At 52.2% G+C, this 20,220-nt stretch overlaps 2 protein-coding genes across 4 annotated transcripts; one reads left to right on the plus strand and one right to left on the minus strand.

Annotated features, from left to right (window-relative positions):
• The first annotated feature begins 670 nt into the window (after positions 1-670).
• Positions 671-8,659, plus strand: SEPTIN8 (septin 8). Of its 3 annotated transcripts, none has more exons than XM_068980526.1 (9): positions 671-780; positions 1,777-1,972; positions 2,314-2,494; positions 3,533-3,694; positions 4,261-4,357; positions 4,554-4,722; positions 4,931-5,063; positions 5,150-5,340; positions 8,078-8,659. In XM_068980526.1, exons 2-9 carry the CDS (start codon positions 1,806-1,808, stop codon positions 8,118-8,120), a joined length of 1,143 nt encoding a protein of 380 aa, XP_068836627.1. In that variant the 5' UTR covers positions 671-780; positions 1,777-1,805; the 3' UTR covers positions 8,121-8,659. The 3 variants fall into 3 exon arrangements, with proteins under 3 accessions (XP_068836627.1, XP_068836628.1, XP_068836626.1); XM_068980527.1 differs by having other exon boundaries at positions 680-780; positions 2,308-2,494; XM_068980525.1 differs by having other exon boundaries at positions 694-780; positions 2,308-2,494; positions 7,814-8,659.
• Positions 8,660-13,839: 5,180 nt separating this feature from the next.
• Positions 13,840-18,983, minus strand: CCNI2 (cyclin I family member 2). Its single transcript, XM_068980529.1, has 6 exons — positions 18,543-18,983; positions 18,005-18,136; positions 17,440-17,514; positions 15,704-15,844; positions 14,534-14,764; positions 13,840-13,902 (listed from the first exon to the last, which is right to left on the minus strand). Exons 1-6 carry the CDS (start codon positions 18,981-18,983, stop codon positions 13,840-13,842), a joined length of 1,083 nt encoding a protein of 360 aa, XP_068836630.1.
• Positions 18,984-20,220: the final 1,237 nt, after the last annotated feature.

A 20,220-nucleotide genomic window follows, 5' to 3' on the forward strand; every position in this document is an offset into this window, starting at 1 on the left:
GAGCCTGGGAGTGCCTAGAGAGTACCGCTGCGGCCTTGGGCTCATGATGCCCCCGAGACCAGTCCTGGGACCCAGTGGTGGGTCTGAGCGAGTACTGGCTCCTTTAGCAGGGCTCATGTGTGCATTCCATGCTTGGGTGCATGAGAAGCAAGGGGTGCCCATGGAGGACTGTGAGCCCACCTGATGGGAGGGCCCTCCAACAGTGTGAGTGTGAGGGGGTCAAGCCAGACCTGCCCCTGTCTGCATCCTGCTTCAGCAGGAGAGGGCCCCAGGAGCATGGCCTTTTGACATCTTTAAGATCTAGGGAACATCTGGGGCCTCCCAGGCAGGCAGGCAGGTGAGCCCTTGGGGCAGCAGCCGTGGACATGGGGCCTTCTGCCAGGAGACACCTCAGGCTGAGGCGTCCCTTGCCAGCAGAAGATGCAGGGCCCCAGGGGAAAGGGCCTTTCCCAGGTCGAGTCATGGGTCCTGAGGCCCGTGGGACTCCCTGTGTGGAAACTTGGCCTGGAGTTGGAGTTCCAGTGCCCTCAACGATGTGTCCTGAGATTTGCTGAGAACTGAGACAAGTTTGAGGGGTGTATTGACTCAGGTTTAGCCTCCCCTCTTCTCAACACCTCTTCCGCAGCGGGCTCACTGCGTCTCTTCTTTTCTCTTTGCAGAGTGCAGAGCCGGAGCCCAGGAGCCTCTCCCTGGGCGGTCATGTGGGTTTCGACAGCCTCCCCGACCAGTTGGTCAGCAAGTCAGTCACTCAGGGCTTCAGCTTCAACATCCTCTGTGTGGGTGAGTGTCATGCCTGGCCAGGGGACAGCCTCCACTGAGGAAGGACGAAGCCCTCCTGGGAGATGAGATGCTGCTGTCCTGACTACCTGATGAGCTGCAAGGGGACCTCCCAGGCAGAGTGACACTTTGGGGGGTCAGGATGAGGCTTTGGTGTGTGTCTCTGCCAGGGTCAAGGATAGAGTTGGAGTCAGGGCCTGACTCAGTTGCCATGAAGAATAAACAGGATTAGGTACCTGAAAGTGCTTTGTAAACTAAGAGTATTTATCACGGTGGTTGGGATCCATTTGTTTGTTTTAAAAAACATGTATTGTTGTTCTTCCCGTGTGTCAAGGACACTGTGGTAAACCAGACTTTCTCTCCATTATGTTGTCATGTAGTAAGAACTTCAGTACTCATCTAAACAAATACACCCCCCAGTAGGGAGGCACTGGAAGGTTCCATGTGTCTCAGGCCACACAAAGTTCTGACAGACCCTCCACAGGTGCTCTGGGAACCCCTTGGAAAGCAGCCTCTCCTGAACCTCCCCGCCCCGGTTAAAGCTTCATGGAGTTGAGGCCACCCATGACAGGTGGGCTGAGCCACTGGTGCCTTTAGACCTCGGCCCTGCTGGCCCCGTGGCCTTCCTAGGCCCAGGAGGAACGGCATGCAGAGCAGGTGACCAGGTCCATTGAGGCCAGAAGAGGCCAGGGTCCGTTGGTGTCTCCCAGCTGCCTGGCTCTGCCTCTTCTCACTCCCAGCAGAAACATCTTACACAACCCACATAGCCACGTCTTAAGTCCAAGCCAGCCTTTTGGCTCTTCCTTCCACATGTTATTTCTGAGGCCACTAAGAAGGGATGGTTCTTGGGGTTAGGGACAGTGAGGGATGGAGTGGGAGGCCTGCCCCTCTCTTATATGGAGACCAAGGGTGCCTGAGCCCCTCCTGGCCCAGCTAGGAGCCAGGACAGCCCCAGTTCCAGTTTGTGACAGCCCCTCTGCCCACTCCCCGCTCCCCTAGGGGAGACTGGCATTGGCAAGTCCACACTGATGAACACGCTCTTCAACACGACCTTCGAGACCGAGGAAGCCAGTCACCACGAGGAGTGTGTGCGCCTGCGGCCCCAGACTTACGATCTCCACGAGAGCAACGTGCAGCTCAAGCTGACCATCGTGGATGCCGTGGGCTTTGGAGATCAGATCAATAAGGATGAGAGGCAAGAGGCAGGAAGGGCTGTGTCTTCCCCGTCCCTCCATGTTGGCCGTGGTTCTAACACTCTGCCCTAGCGCTCTGCACTCCTTGCTGCCCCCAGACAAGTAACCAAGCCCGCACTCCATGAGGTCCATGGGAGGGGCTGCCTGGAGAATGTCTAAGGTCCTGAGGCCCCCGAGGGGAACCAGGAGAAGGGGTCAGCCACCTGTACCCAGGCAGGAATCCCCAGGCAGAAGCTGTTTGTTCTCACAGAGAGAAGGCTGGTGGGCCGCTCGGCTGGGCTCCGGGCCCGGGGCTGCGGCTGCGCTGCCTGCCTCCTTGTGACGGAGCTGTCTGCAGTTACAGGCCCATCGTCGACTACATCGACGCACAGTTTGAAAGCTACCTGCAGGAGGAGCTGAAGATCCGCCGCTCGCTCTTCGACTACCACGACACGAGGATCCACGTCTGCCTCTACTTCATCACGCCCACAGGGCACTCCCTCAAGTCCCTGGACCTGGTGACCATGAAGAAGCTGGACAGCAAGGTGTGGCCCCTTCCGGCGGAGTCTGTGGGCGCCCTGTCCCCAGGGGCCGGGCGTGCTGGCTGCCTGTGACTGTCCACTGCAGTCCCCGGGGACTGGGGCTGGGGGCTTGCAGAGTTGGCTTGCTTCTCTCGCTGTCTTCTCTTGTGTCTGTCCCTGTGGCTCCAGCCGGCCCCCATTGATCTGACCTCTTCAGAGCTCTGTCCTTGCCTCTGGCCCTGGGCACCTTCCCTCCAGCTGAGATGATTCTTCTTCTCAGCCTGGTGGCTCCTGGCATCCTCCCCGTCCCCCTAGAGTTACCTCTCCACCTCGCCCCGTCCCTCTGCCCCCTGACCTCCGCTCCCCAGAGCGTGCCAAGTCTCTGCTCTTTCTCTCTCTCAATTCCTAGCTCCTCTGCTCCCTTCACTTCCCCTGTCTTTCCTTCTGTGAGTTTCCCTTGGGGTCCTCCTGAGGCCAGCAGAGAGAGGAGAGTTAAGCCCCAGAATTGGAGTAGGAATGAGGAGTGTGTATTAACAAGGCAACTTCATGGGAATGACAGGAGCGATGGGGGGTTGTGGAGGGTGTACAGCCCCAGGGTCACCTGTCAGCTCTCATGTGTCCCCATCTCAGAAGTTAATTTTCACTGTAAACAATGAGATAACTTTGGCCTGGGAGATATTGAGGTCTTCCTGTGGCTACTGCTAATGGGTCATCTAACTTGTATAGGGGTGCAACCCCCTACTGCCACCCCTATCAGGCCCCACACTGGCTAAGACCTTCAGAACACTCTGGGTCAAAGCTGGGTATGCCCATGGGACACATTTGGGGCTGCATGGAGGTTTAGCAGAGCAGGGAGGGGCTGTAAGAAGCACTGCAACCAATTGTCACAGCCTGTCAGAATGGTCCCACCTGGCTGGGTTCAGGCTGGGACTCCACTGGGGAGCTTTGGGAGCAGCTCCATCTCTTTGGCTTCCTGCCCCTCTGCCCAGGGCTGTGACCTGAGAAGGGCTATCCACAGTCAGGGAGCAACTCACCCCTGACCCCTCTCCACAATCCTGGCAGGTGAACATTATTCCCATCATTGCCAAAGCTGACACCATCTCCAAGAGTGAGCTCCACAAGTTCAAGATCAAGATCATGGGTGAGCTGGTCAGCAATGGGGTCCAGATCTACCAGTTTCCCACGGATGACGAGGCTGTTGCCGAGATTAATGCAGTCATGAATGTGAGCACTGGGCAAGGGCCTGAGGGCTCTGGGGTTGGAGGGCTTGGAGCTAGCCCCTTGGCCACTGTCTTTTCCCTGGGTTCTAGCCTTAGCTCTCCAGGAAAGATGGCTGGGCACCAAGAGCTGGCCAGTCCTAAATCCTCTGGACAGGGGATGGGAAGAATCGGGTATTGGGCTGGTGCTGGAACTTCCCCAGGTTTAAGTACCCCAAGGTATGAACTCAAGGGAGGGACGTGAAACCTGCAGGATTGAGCAGGCAGGATGCCCGGACTTGGGAACCTAGAAGAGAGGCCCAGAGGTCTTTTGAGGGAGCTTTTACTGGCCCCTGGGGAGCCCAAGGGCTGAAAGAATACCCTATAACAAGAGGAACAGGGTTGTGGGTTCAGCCTACTCCCTTGGTTGGAGGTCCCAGGATAATTCCCTAAAGGAGAGCCTGAAAGTGAGCATCTGGCCCTGCCTTGTTTGGGTCTGAGCAACCCCTCCCTGGGGCTCAGGGGCAGTGAGGGTGGGTCTGTCCACTAGCGCATGTTTGCGCAGTGCTCACATCCACTTGGGCCTCTTTCCAGGCACACCTGCCCTTTGCTGTGGTGGGCAGCACCGAGGAGGTGAAAGTGGGGAACAAACTGGTGCGAGCGCGGCAGTACCCTTGGGGCGTGGTGCAGGGTGAGTGTGGCGGTGAGAGCTCAGCCCTGGCTGGGCGCCTGGACTCAGTCCCCTGTCCCGTGTCCTCCCCGTGACCATCTGCTGCCTGCCTTCCCTCTGGGGTTGGCCTCTGACACCCCACCGCTGTCCTGCACCCTGTCCCCTCTGTGCTGGTGGCTGGGTCCCTGTCTGATGCCTGCGTGCCCTCCACTTCCAGTGGAGAATGAGAATCACTGCGACTTCGTGAAGCTTCGGGAGATGTTGATCCGGGTGAACATGGAGGACCTCCGCGAGCAGACACACAGTCGGCACTATGAGCTCTACCGGCGCTGCAAACTGGAGGAGATGGGCTTCCAGGACAGTGATGGTGACAGCCAGCCTTTCAGGTGACAGCCCGTCTCCCCAGCCACAGCCAGACTTGCCATGCCAGCATCTGTTCCAGGGGCTTGGGGGCCAGGTGGGGAGAGAGGCTACTGGGACAGTAGCATCCTCCCCTGACCCCCCATGTGTCCACGAGATTCCACCCCTCTGGCTCTGGCCAGCCCCATCTCACTGTGATCCCCTCCTTGGCCTCTTCTCTCTGGGTCTCCACAGCCTCCAGGAAACATACGAGGCCAAGAGGAAGGAGTTCCTGAGCGAGCTCCAGAGGAAGGAGGAAGAGATGAGGCAGATGTTTGTCAACAAAGTGAAGGAGACGGAGCTGGAGTTGAAGGAGAAGGAGAGAGAGGTGTGTGCTGGGCTCGGGGGGTGTGTGTGGCAAGGCCAGGCCAGGAGGGCCCACACAGAGCCGGCCTCCCCACCTTCTGCTCCCAGCTCCACGAGAAGTTCGAGCACCTCAAGCGGCTGCACCAGGAGGAGAAGCGCAAGGTGGAGGAGAAGCGCCGGGAACTGGAGGAGGAGACCAACGCCTTCAACCGCAGGAAGGCAGCAGTGGAGGCCCTGCAGTCTCAGGCCCTGCACGCCACCTCGCAGCAGCCTCTGAGGAAGGACAAGGACAAGAAGAAGTAGGTGGTGGGCTCCCTGCCCCGTTCTGGCTCGCTCGCGCTCGCGCTCGCTCTCACTCATTCTCGCTGGCTCGCCATTTTGCTGTCTCCTTTCACTCGCTCTCCCACCTCATTCTTGCTCACCTTTCTTCTTTCAGTGGTGATCTTCACATCTTCAGGTATCAAGCGTTCATGCCCACTCTTGTGTTTGTGCACGAGTGGCTCCTCCCCCCACTCTTCCACCCCACACTCTGTTTTTTTCTCTGTCTCTTTTTCTCTTTCTCCTGCAGCCCCCTCAAGAGCTGGGTGGAGAAGGCTGGGCCACACAGGCAGGGAGTGGCCCCTGAGAGGGTCCTAGGGTCCCAGGGAAGGTCCTTCAGGCCAGGAGATGGTCAGGGCTTGGGAATGTCAGCCTTTCCAGACAGATTCCAAATGCTCCTGTGGTTTCTGGTTGGACAGCCGTGGTGCCTCCCCCGCAGTCCTGAGGCTGTGGACGTGGGTCCCGTTTTGGCTGGTGGGTGGTAACTGAGGGAAGTGGAGACCTGAGCCCAGCCAGCACTGATCCCCGGACACGGTGGTCACGACCCGCTAAAGGAAGGACAGCAGCTCCCTGGAGGGGTGTGTGAGTCCTACTGAAGAGAGGAGCTGCTCCTCAGGCAGAGGCTGGAGCTGTGGCTCCAAGGGTAGCCTTAGAGGAGAGAGAGTGATGGGAGAGGGGAGGAGATGGAGTGATGGGGGAGAGGAGGAGGCTTTTCCCGGCCTCCAGGAGTGCAGTCAACCTTGGCATGGTGGGGGCTGCTCTAAGCCTCTTCTCCTTGGCATAGCCTGTTTCCATGGTCACAGCTGGATCCCAGATGCCCTGGCTCTGGGTGGGGGTGGGGGGTGCCTCCCTTCCCTGCCCCACTTCATTCAGTGTCCCCCAGAGCATCTCCCCATGGGGATCCTGCCTGCCCCGGCTTCTCCCTGCCCTTGGTCTGTGTCCAGTACCTTCTTTCTCTTGCCAGCCTGGAAACTAAGCAGGTATACTCACCTTGGCCCTCATTCTTATTCTCTTGGAATTCCAGTTCCTTCTTGAATGTTTGGGAACATGTGTGTTCAGGCCGTTCCTTCCTTGGTGGCAGTGGAGCCTTGTGGTTAGGGCCATGCAGTCAGTGCATAGCTAACTGTGGCCCCGGGGTGCTGCTTGTGGCGTTGGCCCTCCCCTTGCCCCCCAGTACTGCGTTCCCTAATGCTGCACACATGCATGACACATGTACACTGTCTCGCTCTCTCTTGGCCCATCACATACACAGATCCAGATACATCTCCATTAAACACACACAGTCTCTGAGACACACAGGCACAGAGGCACAGACACATCGAAGTTTAAAAAGCTTCTCCCTGGGGAAGACCAGGGGGACAGAAGCAGGCATTTAGGAACTGGATGCTAATTCTTGTTCCTGAGGCCTGTCTCCTGCTTTGGGACAGACCCTGTAGTTTCTCCCATCCTGCTGACTGGTCCCCCCTCCCTCTGCCCCCACCAGCCGTTGGCCCTGCTGCAGCAGATAAGCCCCTGCTGGTCCCCAGCCCCACACTCCTCTCAACTGTGCACATTTCCCTTCTGCTTTGCATTTGCTTCCGGCCCTGGTGCCTGTCTAGATGTTGGTGAGCATGCAGGCTCTGTGAATTGCAACCCATGTGGATTCTGAGCTGGTAGCTCAGAAATCTGGTTTCTCCTGGGAAGTGGTATGCTATCCATGACCCAGTGCTGGCTCCCAAAGACACTTTGCCTTGCTCCCTGCCAGCTTAGCCCAGGCCATCTTGGTTTTTTTTTTTCTTTTTCTTTAAAAAAAAAAAAAAGGCAGAGTCCCCTAGGAGGTAAGCTATGGAGAAGCCATTCAAAAGCAGCTCAAGGACCTGTGGCCAGGTCAAGGTGTTGAGGGCCAGTGGGGGTGGGGTGCAGGCCGGCTGCTGGGGCACCAGGCCAACTCAGGGTGGGGCTCATCACTGATGTCAGATCTCCTTGCTTTTTTTCATGTGATGTAGGCCTGGAGAACAGGTCTTTTCTGTTTGCTGGACATTCCAGAAAGCTTCAGTCAGTTTGGCCTCTGGGAGAGAGCCCTCTCCTCCCAAGCTGGGCTTGCAGAGGCCAGGAGTGGGGTGGGTGGGCTGGCTGGGAGCACCCCTTCCCTCTGCTCTGGTTGGGACGGGTCAGGAGTACATTTGGAGGGGGGATGTTGTTTTGTGACCATTTAGTTGAATGGCTCTGATTGATTGTACTTATTCTTTAAATTTTAATTCATTTTTACAAAATCACTTCCCAATCAGATCTTGACCCCTCAGCGTGGGATGCCATAAACTGAAGTGAATTCTCTGCTTTACGCGTCACAAGTGCCAAACTGACTGTCCTTTCCCAGTGTTCATCTTGCTGTCTTTTGCTTCTGTTTGATTTGGTCGTCTGTGTATCTTTTAATGTGTCTGTTTTTGTTCTGTTTGTTTTATTTTTATTTTTCAGTTAACGCACGCACAGACTTACTTGTCAAGAGCGGACTTTAGACTTTCATGTGTTAAGTTGCTTGAGTTACACCTTGTGACCCTTCTCCCATATCATGGTGTGAGGACGGACTGGGAGCCGGTACAGACTCCAGTGTTTACAGCCCTGCTTTGTCCCCCACCCCGTGCCCCAGGCTGCCCGGGCCTGGTGGGCCACCCTCTCTATGCAAACTTGTGAAAGCCATGACTGCTGGAATCCAAAACTGATGAGGTTTATTTTTTTCAGAGCCAGTGGCTGGTCTTCCATTTACAGTGTCACTATTCCTTGACGGAGCAGTTTTGTGCCGCTCTAGCAGAGGCCCCAGCCGGCGATGCTCGGCCTAATTGTTCAGCGTCAAGATGGCAACTCACGCAGTGCCCTAGGTGTGGCCACGTGGTGTGGTATACATGCTGCAGAATTCCCCCCACGCCCCTTCATTTTAATTTTTCTAACCTAGAGCTTAATTTCAATAACTTTTAAAGCACTTCTCAATTTTTATTTTGGCACGAGCGTAAAGACAAATAATACCCTCTCCCGTTATTTTCGTAACAGATTCCCTGATTTTTAAAAACTAAAAATATCTCTAAACCTTTCTTATGTATAAAGTATCCCTATAAAATATAGGGAGAGGTGGGTAATAAACGTCCTGTAATGACAGTGTTTGGGATTTCTTTATGAATGAAAGTGGATCATGAAAAAGGCCACGTTCAGTGCTGTTACTGTGAGTGTAAATGGAACAGCAGCCCGCAGCCGTTATCTCTGAGCTCCCCCCCACCCAGGTGCTGCCTGTGAACAGGGACCAACCCCATGAGTGTGTGTTAAATGTCTGACCCTCAACTAAGACCGCCACCACCCCACCCCACCCCCACCCCCGCCCCCAGCCCAACCCTGCCTGTTCCAAATGCAAAGAGTGCTCAGGGGGAACAGGTTTCTCTCTGGGTCATTCTTTCCTTTTTCCTGGCTGAGGTGCAGGGAAAGAGGTGAAGGTGCCTGATGTATGTGAACAATTAAGAAAAAAACTACCAGCAGAGGAGCTTTTTCCCTTTCAGCTGCATTCTTAAAGAGAACCTTCTAGGAAAGTACAGCATTCTTCTCTGTTCCTGTTGGTTGGCAAGCCACTGAGACTATCAGGGTTGAAAGTATGGCCTGATAATATGGGACATAAAAAATGAATAGATGAAGGATTCCACTTAATGTTGATGAAGCACTGTGCTGGGCACAGGCTACCCAGAGCACCGCACAGCTCTGCCCTCAAGGAGCTCACAGTCTAGTGCACTCCCTAGTTGGAAGCCTTAGGAAGCTGTGCTAATACATTGTTGGATTGGCGGTTTGTTTTTTATGTCCTTCATTTTCTTTCCCATCTTCGTTTCCTTCTTCCTGCCTTGGCTTGCTTTACTGATTTCCAAGGCTAGGTTCTGGCTCCCTCCTGACCTTCTCAGATCATGTTCCATTCAGAGAGGGGTGGAGGGTGAGCTGTATGTATCCACTGAGGTATGACCAGGAAAAGGTGGTCTTTTTCGCTTCACCTGGAGCAGAGCAGATTTTGTTGAGACTCAAAGTGAAAATTCTCCAAAGTTATGCCATGACCACGGGTGGATACAGATTTTTGAAGGGCTCAAACTACTTGAGAAGCCTTCTTAAGAGAACATGAGTATAAAATCAGGTACAGGGCCTTGGAAGAGGCCCTGAGAATTAAGTTTCATTAGCTTTAGAGTAAACCCACTTGTGGTTGTAACTGGTAACTGGATGCTTCAGTGTGGGTACCTAAAAAGGTAAATCAGCATATCTAAGGCAGATGTGGACTGCAAGTGGCTTAACTCTAGGGTCATTATATGTCTGAAAGTGTATCCAGTTGGATGGAAGTATGACCTTTACAATAGCCTCTGTCAGCTAGTGTATTTCTGAAGATAAGCCTCAATGACCCAGCAGGCTCAGTTATGTAAGAAATGAGGACTCCTGGCCAATCTGGGGACTCTTACAGCGGGCAGATCCTGCTGCCCATCCATCCCCATTTGAATGGGGCTGCACCCAGGGCATACTTGGGTGGCTAGAATTGTGGCTGGTTATCTGCCTGCAGGCCCCAGGAATCTCGGGGGAGACCTGTCCTTGTTACATTTTCTGGGGTCTGGGCTGCCTCCACAGGACCCTTTGACTTTAGTGAGGCTCACTGCACTTTTCTCTCATGCTGTTTGTGTTTAGAATTTTGTCATTTTTAGCTGAGACCAAATTAATCTTTGGTGCACAAGGTGAGCTTAAAAGCTTACCATTCATTGTTTAACAAGCTACCCGCCTCATGGAACGTGACCCCTGTCTGCAGGATCTGATTCCCCCTCATTTTCTGTCTCCGTATCATCTGTTGGCATTGTTAGGGCTGTCAGTGGGATCGCTGGCATTTACTATCATGTCTTTCATGAACCAAGTTGATTTTGGGGTAGAATCACCATATAATTTATTGCCCAAGCTGAGACTTTTGAGAGTGAAAGGAGATTTTGTTAATAATTATGCCAAGTCGACGTGCATAAGCCATGATTGTCTCAGGCAAACTGGGAGGTATGGTCCCCCGAATTATGGGTAACCTGAGTCTAGGTGGTCTGTACTTGTGCAGACCGACTCCATATATGTTGTGTATGTCTTTGTGTGGGTTCTCTGTTAAGTGGGGCTCCTGTTACTGGGTAAGAGGCCCAAGGGAAGTGTGGCTTGCTAGTCTGTTACGTTAACATGCTTTTCTAAAACTGCTTCACTTGTTAATTCATTTATTCCTTCATTCATTGACTGTTTTTGTTCCTTTCCATTCACTTTGTACTCATTTTTTTCATTAAATTTTGCATTTATTTTGAGTTTTTGTGGTGTCTTTTTTGGGCAGTGGCGTTTCTGATTTAATGTTTCTTCTATTAATCCCTACAGCTGTGGTAAAATACAGCTTGTTTTTTCCATGAACTTTGTGGGGTTGATCAGCTTCTATAGGAGTTATGTTTTAATAGTGAATCCTGCCACGGGCGTCTGTGAACAGCTCTCGAATGGGTGTGGGATGGAGGCAAGATAGGAAAGCGAAGTTGCAGCCTGTGGTCAAAGGATCTTTATCAGGCAAGACACGAGAGAAGGCAGACCCTGCCCTTGAAAAGTTTACATCCTTGTGGAGGAGGCTTGACATATAGGACCACTAACATTTGAGTTCTTACTGTGTGCTAGTCATTGTTCTAAAGTGCATTACATGTATTAATTCCTCTAATCTTTACAATAATCCTATGATTAGGTACCATTTCTCCTTTTTATAGGCAAGGCATGAGAGGTACCCAAGGTCACACAGCTCATAACTGGAGGAATTGAGGTTTAAATATTGCTATCCTGTACCCCTCTTCCTGTGCAGTTTGACAGTGTAGGTTGGTGGACCTAAGAAGGTTTTGCTGAGGTGGGATGCTGTAGGAAGTAGGCAAATATTTGGTTGAGGAAGGGATGGCAATCTCCAGGGCCCATTTGTCGAGGTGCTTTCTCTGTTGGACACTAGGCTAATCTCTGGGAAGACCGAAATGAGGAGATGGAGGACTAGGTCCAGCAGGGAGACTGGCATGCTGGCCTCCCCAGGGAAGGTACCACACAACTCTGCCCCTGGGCAGGCGGGTGCAGGGAGGTAGCGTCTTCACCAAGCTTTGAAGGACCAAGACTTTCCAGGAATCCAGGGGAAATAGGGCCACCTTGGTGGAAGGAACTTGGCTAACCCAAATGGGGAGGTAATATATGGACAAGTTTAAGATGTGTCTGTGATACTCATCTACTGTGTTTCTCTCTTAGCCCATCTGCCTCTGAGCCCTGTCCCGTCTCTGTTTTCAGCAGTCACAGCCCTTTACCAATCTCTGCCCTACGTAAATGGTGACAAATGGAAGATGGATCATGTCCTTATTTCTCCATCACAGTGAACCCCAGTCTCTAATCTGAAGTGGGATAGAAATTCCTAACTGCAGGGAAAAAATGTTAGAGGAGAGTAAGATAGAACTTAGGGCTCCAAGGCAAGCTTGAACAACATAAAAACTTAAAAACAAACAACAAAAACCCCTCACAAGTGGTACTTTGGCAGTATGAAAGTTTGCTTCCCCAGAGAAGGGAATACTATTTACAGAAAGATGAGGCAACAAGGCTGTCCCTTACCCCCATACTGTGGCTCACAGGTCTACCTTCTTCTTTTCCCAAGAGATGGAGAGTTGGTTTAGCTCTGGGGAATGAAGCTTACATCCAGAACTACTTGGTTCGGGGTCGGGGGGAGGGTCCAGGTAATTCCTACCTGTTTTCTGAAGTCAAAAATAGCCTGAGTAGGCGTGGGCCCTCAGGATTAGCCTCTGTTCCACCAATGACAGTGCTGCTCACAGTGGAAGAAAGGAGGCAGAGGAAGCTGAGGCCATGAGCAGCAGGCTGCCCCCCAGCACGTTCATTTGTGCTGGGCTAGAGGACAGTGTTCTTGCCTGGAGAATCCCAGGGATGGGGGAGCCTGGTGGGCTTCTGTCTATGGGGTCACACAGAGTCGGACACGACTGAAGTGACTTAGCAGCAGCAGCAGCAGAGGACAGTTACTGATAGGGTTTGAGAGATTGCATTTCATGTGTGTTTGACTCTGTCAAATCTCAATGCATGGTATCTGCTGCTGCTGTTGCTGCTGCTACTGCTAAGTCACTTCAGTTGTGTCCAACTCTGTGCGACCCCATATACGGCAGCCCACTAGGCTCCCCCGTCCCTGGGATTCTCCAGGCAAGAACACTGGAGTGGGTTGCCATTTCCTTCTCCAATGCATGAAAGTGAAAAGTGAAAGTGAAGTCGCTCAGTCGTGTCCGACTTTTAGCGACCCCATGGACTGCAGCCCACCAGGCTACCAGGCTCCTCCATCCATGGGATTTTCCAGGCAAGAGTACTGGAGTGGGGTGCCATTGCCTTCTCCGGCATGGTATCAAGTACATGTAAAATAAGACACAGAAAGGACTGAAAGGAAGTGTATTTGAACATTTACAGAAAACTGTTCACTGTGGAGGGACTTCACAGATGACCTCTAAATGTGTGGCTCAGCCATTCACATCCCCAGCGCTGCTTCCACAGTCCCAGCTGGCATCACTGTCAGCTGGACTCCGCTGCCTAGAGAATGGCTCCATAGTATCACTGCTTCCCAGGGGCAGCTGGCTTCTCCCTCACAGCCATGCTAGTGGTCTCTCCCTCCTCCTTGCAGTACTGGGAGCTCAGCCTCAGGACCTGCTCATCTCAACCAAAACTCGGGGAGCTGTGCCTTCCCAACACAAGGATCACCTCGAAGTGTCATTTTCTAAACATAAAAATTCCTCTAGTTAAGCCTGTAAACTAAGTAACCAAGTAGAAATATGCCTACAGCTTGCTCTGGTTACTGTGTATGAAATAAAGCACATTTATCGAGTTCTTACAAAGAAAAGACTTAGATGCTGGGCAAGTCGGGGTAAATCCCGTTTCTGCAAAGGCCAGCAGAGTACCTGGGACTTGAAGCCTTCACATGCTCTTGGTACAGGCCTGGGAAGCTGGAAAGACCCGGCCAGTTCTGGCAGGTGGAGCAGCAGAAACTTGTCTGTCAGCACCAGCCTGGCCCTTCTGCCCTGAGCAAGGCCTGCCTCTGACCTCATCGTCCAGCTATCTTATAGGCTGATACAGCCCTTGATGAGGAAGGAAAAGCAAGCTGCACTATGAGCACGTATTCCCTCTCCCTGGTTTCAGGCCCAGGTTTGCGAGAGAGGCAGGAGTCTGAGTTTGATTTATCAGACTACCTTTCCCTTTAGGGACCCTGACCTGTCTTTTTGCCCCCTTGTTGTTTTTGTTTTTTTCCTGAAGAATCAGGAGTCTTTTCTCAGTTGCTGTTTCAAGGCCTTGCTCTCTTGTTATAGGATCCATAAAGCCTAGAATATAGAGGAGTCTAAGTCCAGATTTGCCATTATGCTGTAAAGGGCTCTGGGGGTAGGGCACAGACGCTGGCAGGCGAGCCAGAAAGTGTCCGTGCAGGAGGGTGACTAAAGGCTTGCCAGTTGCTCCTTTACAAGTTCTCTGCAGCGGTTCCACTGCCCAATACCAACCTGTAATTAAAACGGAGTGGTCATCCTTGAGGCAGAACCATTTAAAAATTCTAAACAATGAGCAACTGAGTGCCAGAATGTCAGCATGGAGCAATTCCAGGAAGTTCCAACCACCCAACTTGAGAACATTAACCCCACCATCTCAGGGACACCCATCTTCAACCTCAGTAAAAACTGTCATTTTTCTAACTGCATTCCATGTTATGCTGTCCGTCCTGAGTGATTCTGACCTCCCCGTACCTACCTCATAGTACCCTGGTGCCTGGTACCATATAAAGGGTAAAGGGTCTGAAATTTACACTCCCCAGTGTTAAGCTCAGCATTGTTTCCTCCTGAGCTCAACATGTCCCCACATCCTCTTGACTACTAGGGCTGCCACTGAGATACAGCTTCGCTCAGTGTCAGAGAAGCCCATTGTGGTGAAGGGAACGTGTACCTAATACTCAAGTCCAGAGGATATGCCATGTGTGGAAAGCCTAGCCCTTAGGAAGCCTCTTCAGAGTCATCACAGCCAGAGTATCTCCTGGAGCCCACAAGGGCCGAGAAGGGGCCACAGGTGCTCTTTTGGGGGCAGAGTGCGTCAGCTGAAGGGGCGAAACAGAGCCTGGTGTGGGGCAAAGTTGATGTCTACCTGTGCTTTCTTCAGCAGATCAGGTGTAGGAGTGCAGCAGTCGGGCATGAGCCTCTCCAGCTCTAAGGTGATGATGACCAAGGCCAGTGTGGAGCCCTTGAACTGCAGCAGCTGGTGGCCCGCCATACAGTGCTGCAGCTGCCTGGTCAGGGACGCGACGTGGAGGGAAGGATTCCTCTGAGGCATCAGCTCCTTCACGTGGGGCCAGCCCAGGACCACCAGGGCGTGGAACTGGAGACCGTGGTTTTTATGTTAGAACAGAAAACCCCATACTTTTCACAGATCAATGACCAAAAGTGCAAAAAACAATTTACATTTTCATCAGGGAACATTAAATGTTGCCCAACCCTTTTCGATCCCATCCATGGCCCCAGAAGGGGATTGAGGCTTAATACCCACTGTGCGGCCAAGCTATGCTTCAACCCTGGTGAGAAAAAGACAGTCTGCTTTGTGACATGGTCATTAAGAGCCTAAAGTACCCACTTGACAGTGTTTCAGTTCTGAAAAACAGAAGCATACAGTTCAAGATTAAGGTAGCAGAGAAGTTACTTATATGTGCTCGACATGAGAAGAAATGCTTGGCCACACTGGTCAGTTTTTATAATGGTACAGCCCTTCGTGATTTAATCGTCACACTTCATAACAGACCAAAACCCCATGACATTTCCATATTACATAATTTTGCCTTACTAACAGAATCCTATCCTTAAGGATGACCATCATTCTCTAACTAAAACAAATACAAACTAACATGACATTTTTAAGTGCCAGATCAATACGGTCTAAAGCCTCAGTAAGGATTGTGTGTAGGTGAATAAAAGACAGCTAAGTGAATGTGTGTAAAGTGCAGCAAAAGCAGACAGATTTTTATGTACAGTATTCATAGAATGGAAAGTTAAATATTTTTGCAGTGTGTATTTAAGAGAGAAGCTCACCATAATAGTGCCGTCTAAATATCTTTGTAAAGTTAATGTCCTTTAGAAGCGGGAGTCTGGCGGGACCGTGTTGGATGTAAGATAATATTTCACTCTGCCGTTATGTCGTGAGCCTTGTGGGTCACGTCACTGTGCTGCGTGTGTAAGGACGTGTGCTTTGCCGTCCTATATTGTGAACAGCTGTTCCAAAGGCACAATGAGTCCAGGGTAGGCTCTGGAAGTTCCTCGTACTTACTATGGACAGAAAGTCCAGCGGCGTCCCGATGTAGAGGTCCCAGTGCAGTTTGTCCAGAATAGCCAGCTCCATCCTGAGGAGCTCATTCGGGGAATAGCCAGAGCCGTAATGCTTTATGAAGTCTTTTATGCGTGGAATTAACTGTAAAAAGAAAATAAAAGAGGCCAAAGCCCTACACTATGTCATAGTAGCTTTTGTTTTCTTATTGCTGGGGACTGGGCATCCATGACCCCAGGAGAGCTGTCTTCCAGTGACCCACCACAGAAAACGCTTCTGAAAGAAAAACCAAACCAGATCTTGGCTATCTGTCAAGTCCCCAGGTAGTTGTGACAGTGCGTAGTAAATGCTGCGAGCAGCTCTCGATCCCCAACTGCACGGCAACTCCTACCCAAAGGTGCTTTGGGAGGCTGCGACTGTGCCGTCTCCCACATTGACCTGTAAGAACTCACCCAAAGCTTCCCAGCTGTGGACTCTACCCATTCCTGGTTCCAATCACTACCATGATTGTTAAGTCATAGAAGTAGGCCTTTGAGTTTCCTGGTCTGCATCAGACAGACTCACTGATAAAACCTCCCAGAACCAGGTAACACCATAGCTGCAAACACATTCCTTTCAGCCTTTATTGGAGGCTATGACTTTTCCCCAGAGAAATTATAAGGCTTGTCTATGAGTAAACATTCAAGTACCAAGTGCACTGAAGACTTGGTCCTACTCTTTTAGAAAAACAAAGTATTATATAACCTCTAGAAATAGTTCTTTTAAGGGTTATTTACTTGGTTCTTATTTGGACAAAAGCATCTTTGCAGGGCACACATTACATTCTAACAAACAGGGTTAAAATAGTTTTTATTGCAGGTTTGGAACTGGACACACCATGCCTTTTTCTGGCCCCTTGGACCTTGAGATCAGCTAAGGGGACCTTGTATAAATGGCAGTGGTTCCACAAAGAGGGAGAGGTTGGAGGGAGGGAAGTAGGAAGGGAGGTTTGGGAAGGATACTGGGAGAGGATCTTCTGAACAGAAGCCATAGTGAAATGGAGAAATTCAAGCAAGCCTGAAGCACTTACGGGGGCTTCTCTTCCACCCACTGCTCGTGGCCCTCCTGCCCCTCCCAGAAGAGGGTCCCAGACTCCCTGAAGACCAGTTTCTTTGACACAGGCAAGTCCTTAAGTCTCAAGCAGCTTTCTTAGATGTAGTTTCTGGGGGATAGCTATTAGGCCATATGGTCTGGGAGGCCACTTTCCTCTGCTTAGTGGGAGGTGGCATCTTCCATCAATCAATGAGGCAAGATATATCTGCCAGGAGGTCAGGCTTCTGGGTTTGCTGGACCAGGACAATTCAGCTGTTCTATTTTCCCATTTGTGGGGTACCAGAATTCCCATGGCTCAGATGGGTAAAGAATCCTTCAGGGAGCCTAGGTTTGATCCCTGTGTTGGAAAGATCTGGAGAAGGAAATGGCAATCCACTCCAGTATCCTTGCCTAGGAAATTCCACAGACAGAGGAGTGTGGCAGGCTATAGTCCATGGGGTCGCAAGAGTCGGACAGGACTGAGCGACTAAACCACCACCACCAGCGTCTGACAAGCCCAAGGAAGGGACAGCAGAGATCCTGGGAGGTGTGACTTTTCCAAAATGCCCATTCCCAAGACCACAGACCTTTCAGGAAACTTGAGTTTCCAATGTTATACACCCCTAAACTTCAAAAGCAGCCCTTAATCAGCTTCCAGGGATGCATACCTCCTCTTCTTCATTAACTTTTGTAGCAAGTCTCAAGGAAGTAATTGTGACACAATGGAGTAAATGCTTTTTTATCTGCCGTATGGAAGAGACACATTTGAGAATATGAGTGTCAGAGACTAATCATAAAGCATCTGTGGGTTTTCTGTTGTTTTTAAGAAATCTAGTTTTTTTAATTTTTAAAAAAGACATTGTATTTATTTGCAAGGAATTTAGCCCCATTTTTAGATGTGACCAGTGAAAACCTCCTGGTTTCAGAACCACAGATGACTAGTGAATAGCTCTTTGTTAGAAGACGGACTGGAGATGGGAACTACAGCATCATCTCGGGAACACACAGCCCCCTGCTGGCCTCAGGCTAACCACTGATGGCCACACAACACTGAGCCAGACAGGTAAGGTGGTAGGATTTTCCAATTCAAGTTCTATTCTTGGAGCCATTGACTTAATTTATAACGTTGGGTTTGAGCACCTGGGGTGGCTCCCTTGTCGGGTAGCAACAGGAAACAAAGGTCAGTTTCCACACCCACCACCCATCTGCCACCATCCCTCACAACTCTCCTACCTTTACTGAAACTATAAGGCGGCTGAAGATAGTGAGAGCCAGGTTAAAAGTGGTCTGAGAGAAGTCAAAGATGTTCTCAACGCTCAGGAGCCACAACACAACTTCCCTGAAGGCTTCGCAAATCTCCGCCTGCTGGAAGGAGGAGGTGGGGGAGAGCAGAGAAGGTCGTTGGTCTCAGTCCATCAGTGGCTGGACCAGAGGGGTTGTAAGAAGCCCCTTCACCCTAAATAGCGGTCACGTAAAAGTGTCTCTCTTTGTCCTGTTGTTCCCCCATTCAGACCCTCTCCTTCCTGCTCCCGTATTTTGGGTCTTCAGCTGAATTCCCCGACTCAAACAAGCCCTCTTCCAAAGCCCTCTAGTGAAGCACCGTTTCAGTGAGATAAGCTGGGGAGTGAGAGGGACGCACCTGGGGAAGGTGCAGGCTCCAGGGTGCGGCTCACCTGGTCGCGGGTGCACGTGGAACCCGGGCTCGTCCCGTGCGCGCGTGAGGGAGGGGGATGACCGTGCTTCCCGGAGGGCCCCGCGTGGGTACCGGTACCTGGAGTTGGCCACCCCGCCACAGACGCGCCTCGCGGCCCTGGGCCTGCGTCAGGTAGGCGAGCAGCCGGCGCTGGTCCGGGAAGCCTCCCCAGGTTTTCTGCATGAGCCTGGGCGGGCTGGGGACTGGGGGCTGCGTAGATGGTGCGGGCGGCGGCCCCCGAGCTGCGGCGGGGTCGGGGCCTGCAGCTGGCCGAGCCCGCATTCCCCCCCGCACCGATCTGGTCCACGAGGGCGCGGGGAGCCGCAGAGCATCGCGCAGGCACGCCTCCGAGAAACTTTTCCGGATTGCCGCGGAGAGAGAGACGTTCCACGGCCGCGGGGGGAGAGGACAGCGAAGGGCCATTTCGCCTAGACTTTCGTCTGAACTCTTACCTGGACACCGGGAGGATCTAACCTCCGAGGCCGAATTCTGCGGCGCATGCTGCCCTCCGGAAGCCATGGATGCGTCAGATCCTGGGTCTGGGTCCCGGCTTAGCTCGGCGTTTTCTACCCCAGCGTCAGTGACTTGCAGCTGGGGAGGCCACGAGGCGGGGCGGGGCGGAGCGGGCTCAGCTGGCCCACCCCTCACCCCTGACCCTGGGACTGCCCTGGCGCGCGGGGGCCCACTCCTCCCGGCCCTTTGTTCCCGAGGTGAGGGGCGCGGGCCTGGGACGCGGCGGGAGGGAGAGCGCGCAGGTGGGTGAAGGATCCTCTCTACTCTTACTCCACCCCACGCCCACCCACTGAGCCCCTCTTCCGCACCTAAAGCCCCAGGCGCAGAGTCCCCAGCCGGGGTGGGGCGGCTGGTGAGCAAGCCGCCCTGGAGGTTATCTATTGAAGGCTGCAATGTGTTAGGCGCTGGAACATAACAGTGAATAGAAGAGAGGTGGAACTTATAGTCTAGTCAGCAAAGAGAAAAGCTTGCGTAGAATATATGAAAATCCCAGCAATTCCACTCCTAGATATATGTCCAACAGAAATGCATATGTGAACGTACATTGTTCATAGAAGCACTATTTGTAATAGCCCTAAACTGGATACAACCCAAATGTCCATCAATAGTTGAATGGGATAAACAAATTGTGGTATAGTCACACGATATAGGGGATACTATACCACATTGTGGGGGAGAAGGCAATGGCACCCCACTCCAGTACTCTTGCCTGGAAAATCCCATGGGCGGAGGAGCCTGGGAGGCTGCAGTCCATGGGGTCGCTAAGAGTCGGATAGGACTGAGCGACTTGACTTTCACTTTTCACTTTCATGCATTGGAGAAGGAAATGGCAACCCACTCCAGTGTTCTTGCTTGGAGAATCCCAGGGACGGGGGAGCCTGGTGGCCTGTGGTCTATGGGATGGCACAGAGTCGGACACGACTGAAGTGACTTAGCAGCATACCACATTGTGGAGAAGGCAATGGCTCCCCACTCCAGTACTCTTGCCTGGAAAATCCCAAGGACAGGGGAGCCTGGTAGGCTGCAGTCCACAGGGTCGCTAAGATTTGGACATGACTGAGCGACTTCACTTTGACTTTTCACTTTCATGCATTGGAGAAGGAAATGGCAACCCACTGCAGTATTCTTGCCTAGAGAATCCCAGGGACGGGGGAGCCTGGTGGGCTGCCATCTATGGGGTCGCACAGAGTTGGAGACGACTGAAGTCACGTAGCTTAGCATACCACATTGTAAGGAAGAATCT

This window comes from Capricornis sumatraensis, chromosome 9 (genome assembly GCF_032405125.1).
Source record: "Capricornis sumatraensis isolate serow.1 chromosome 9, serow.2, whole genome shotgun sequence".
Classification (NCBI taxonomy): Eukaryota; Metazoa; Chordata; class Mammalia; order Artiodactyla; family Bovidae; genus Capricornis; species Capricornis sumatraensis.